The 2,392-nt window shown below is 59.2% G+C and overlaps 1 protein-coding gene across 1 annotated transcript in view; it reads left to right on the top strand.

The window, feature by feature from the left end:
• The window catches only part of LOC119587051, a 36,603-nt gene extending 34,604 nt beyond the window's left edge, over positions 1–1,999 (top strand). The window contains exon 2 of the mRNA XM_037935799.1: positions 1–1,999. This exon is cut by the window's left edge and continues 3,232 nt beyond it. Within this exon, the coding sequence (XP_037791727.1) occupies positions 1–1,900 (1,900 nt within the window). The 3' untranslated portion in view covers positions 1,901–1,999.
• The last annotated feature ends 393 nt before the right edge of the window (positions 2,000–2,392 follow it).

The raw sequence follows: 2,392 nt of genomic DNA, 5'->3' as shown, positions 1-2,392 counted from the left end.
GAAGAGGATAGAAGAACAGCAGCGTCGGCTGCACGAGCATCAGATGAGGCTGCAACAGGAAGAGGAGCAGCATGACCAAGCCCAGGCTGAACGGGAGCGACAGCGGATGTCTCAGGAGCCTCTGTCTGAGGATGGAGGAGACAGGAGCGAGGATATGCCTCGGCCATCAGTCATTGAATCTGCAGGATCCGGGGAGTCCGATGCTAGTGAAGACCTCCGAAAGCTTCAGTCCATGATCTTACAGCTGAACCGACAGGGTGAAATGGGTCTTCGGTGTCGCTTGTGTCATAAGGATGTCGGAAACAAGTATTTCCTTCGTGCTCACATGATGACGGAACACGGAATCTTGGGACACGAGGACGCTCCTGCCACTCCTAGTGAAGGAGCCCAAACCCCAAAGACCCCTCGCGAACCGAAGTCGGCATCTCCGCCTCCTACGGCTGAAAACCAAGCCTTTTGCACCATTTGCAAGAAAGATTTCTTCTCGCGTTATATCCTTCAGCAGCACATGTTGAGTGCGCACGGTGTGTTCACTCCCCCAGCACCGCCAACGTCTTTCATGGAGAGGATAAGAGCAGAGGTGGAAAGTCGAGAGGACAGGAAACCTCAGTCAACCTCCCGTTCCTATTGTGAGATTTGTAACAAGGAACTATGTAATAAATACTTTATGAAAACACATATGTTAAAGATGCATGGGATTAACATAGAAAATGGTGTATCGGGTGGTGTTACGTGTGATCTTTGTAACAAAGAACTCTGTAGCAAGTACTTTTTACGTGTCCACAAGCAGAATACGCATGGTCTTGTAGAAGAGGGGCGTGAGGGCGAGGAAGGCATCGACCAATCGGAAATCGAAAACTGCCCTCTGTGTTCCCGACGGTTTAAGAATCGCAAGTGGTTGAAGACTCACCTGACCAACGACCACGAGAATGCAGGCAAGGAGAAGTGGCGTGAAATCGAGGCCACCATGGTTTCCCGTGACCCACCTCAGCAACAGCAAGGCCCCTCCTGTGGGCTCTGCGGTCACGTTCTGCCGGACTTGGTTGCCCTGCAGCTGCATGTCATCAAAGTGCATGGTGCTCATGACGCTGGCTCGGAGGCCTCCCGAAGTGCAGGAGACGATGACCTTAAATCCAGGAACTCTCTTCAGTGTACAGTCTGCCCCTTCACAGCCCCTACTCCAGCTTTACTCTATGCCCATTCCCGAACTCATGCCCCTGGCGTGCCGCCCTTCCCAGGTGTGTTAGGACAAGCAGTTCCCTGCCCTCTTTGTTCACAAATGCTGCCTAACATTGAAGCTTACCAGCACCACCTCTTGCAACATCAGCTCCAGGGCCTGTTGAAGCCGTTGCTGGAGCAGGAAAGCGGAAGACACGAGCAAGACTCCCCCGGGCTGCAGAAGGACGGTTCGAGGAAGGACGCCGATGGGCCGCCCTCGTCCATTCCCCTGAGGCGCAGGAAACGATGGCGATGCTCCCAGTGCAGGATGAAGTTCCTGAGCCGCGCCCTGTGCCTTGCTCATGTGCACGCCATGCACAACCCCCGGGCTCGCGGGACATGGCTGGGACGCTCCGCCGTGCACCGCCGTCTGTTCAAGTGCCGCAAGTGCGGTGCGGTGGCGCGGCGCCTCACGGACCTGCGGCAGCACATCCGCGAGCAGCATCGCGCCCGGCCCGGCGTGCCCACAAGCCACGCCACGCCCACCAAGTCCCGCGCGACGGGCCGCTTCGTGATGCAGCCCTTCCTCCTGAACAGTGACGGGCCGGAGGGCGGAGACGGCTGCGAGGCGGAACACCCGAAGCCCGAGAGCGAGCAGTTTGTGCCCTCCCTGGTGTACCTGCCGGTGGCGCGTCGCGTGCAGCGCCCTCTCACGGTCTCCTTCAGCCTCACGCCAGCATGAGCTTTGCGCCCTGTAGGCGCGCTACAACTCAGGGTCTTGCTCTTCTTCAAAGTACAATCACGGGCCGGGCGTGACGTGGGCGCGCCCGGCCGTGGAGCCGCCCGGGGCCGCAGTCGCCCGCCGGACAGCCCGCCACAGGTGCTACACGCCCGCCGCCGGGGACGCTCGTCGCCGCGCCGGCGGGCGGGACGATATTACGCGGGCGGGGCCGGGCGCGGCCTGCGGCTGGCTCCGGACTCTCCTCTATATCACTGTACCTCAGTACCAATCAAAACCGGGGGGCTGCTCGGACCCCTCGCAAAATAGGTCTCCAGGTGGGGTTGCGGGCGGCCCGGTTGTGAGGGCGCGGGCGGGGCGGGGATGTTGGTTTTGGCCAGCAGAATGCTATTATATCAGGGGGACGCCACCGCTTACTCGCACAGGCACATCACACGGCCACACGCTCATGCCCAGTTGCATGCAGGAGATACGCTTACGCACACTAACTCTCAT

This window comes from Penaeus monodon, chromosome 22 (assembly GCF_015228065.2).
Source record: "Penaeus monodon isolate SGIC_2016 chromosome 22, NSTDA_Pmon_1, whole genome shotgun sequence".
In the NCBI taxonomy this organism is placed as follows: Eukaryota; Metazoa; Arthropoda; class Malacostraca; order Decapoda; family Penaeidae; genus Penaeus; species Penaeus monodon.
Note: the sequence above shows the minus strand (reverse complement) of the source record. Positions and strands in the feature narration are given on the sequence as shown.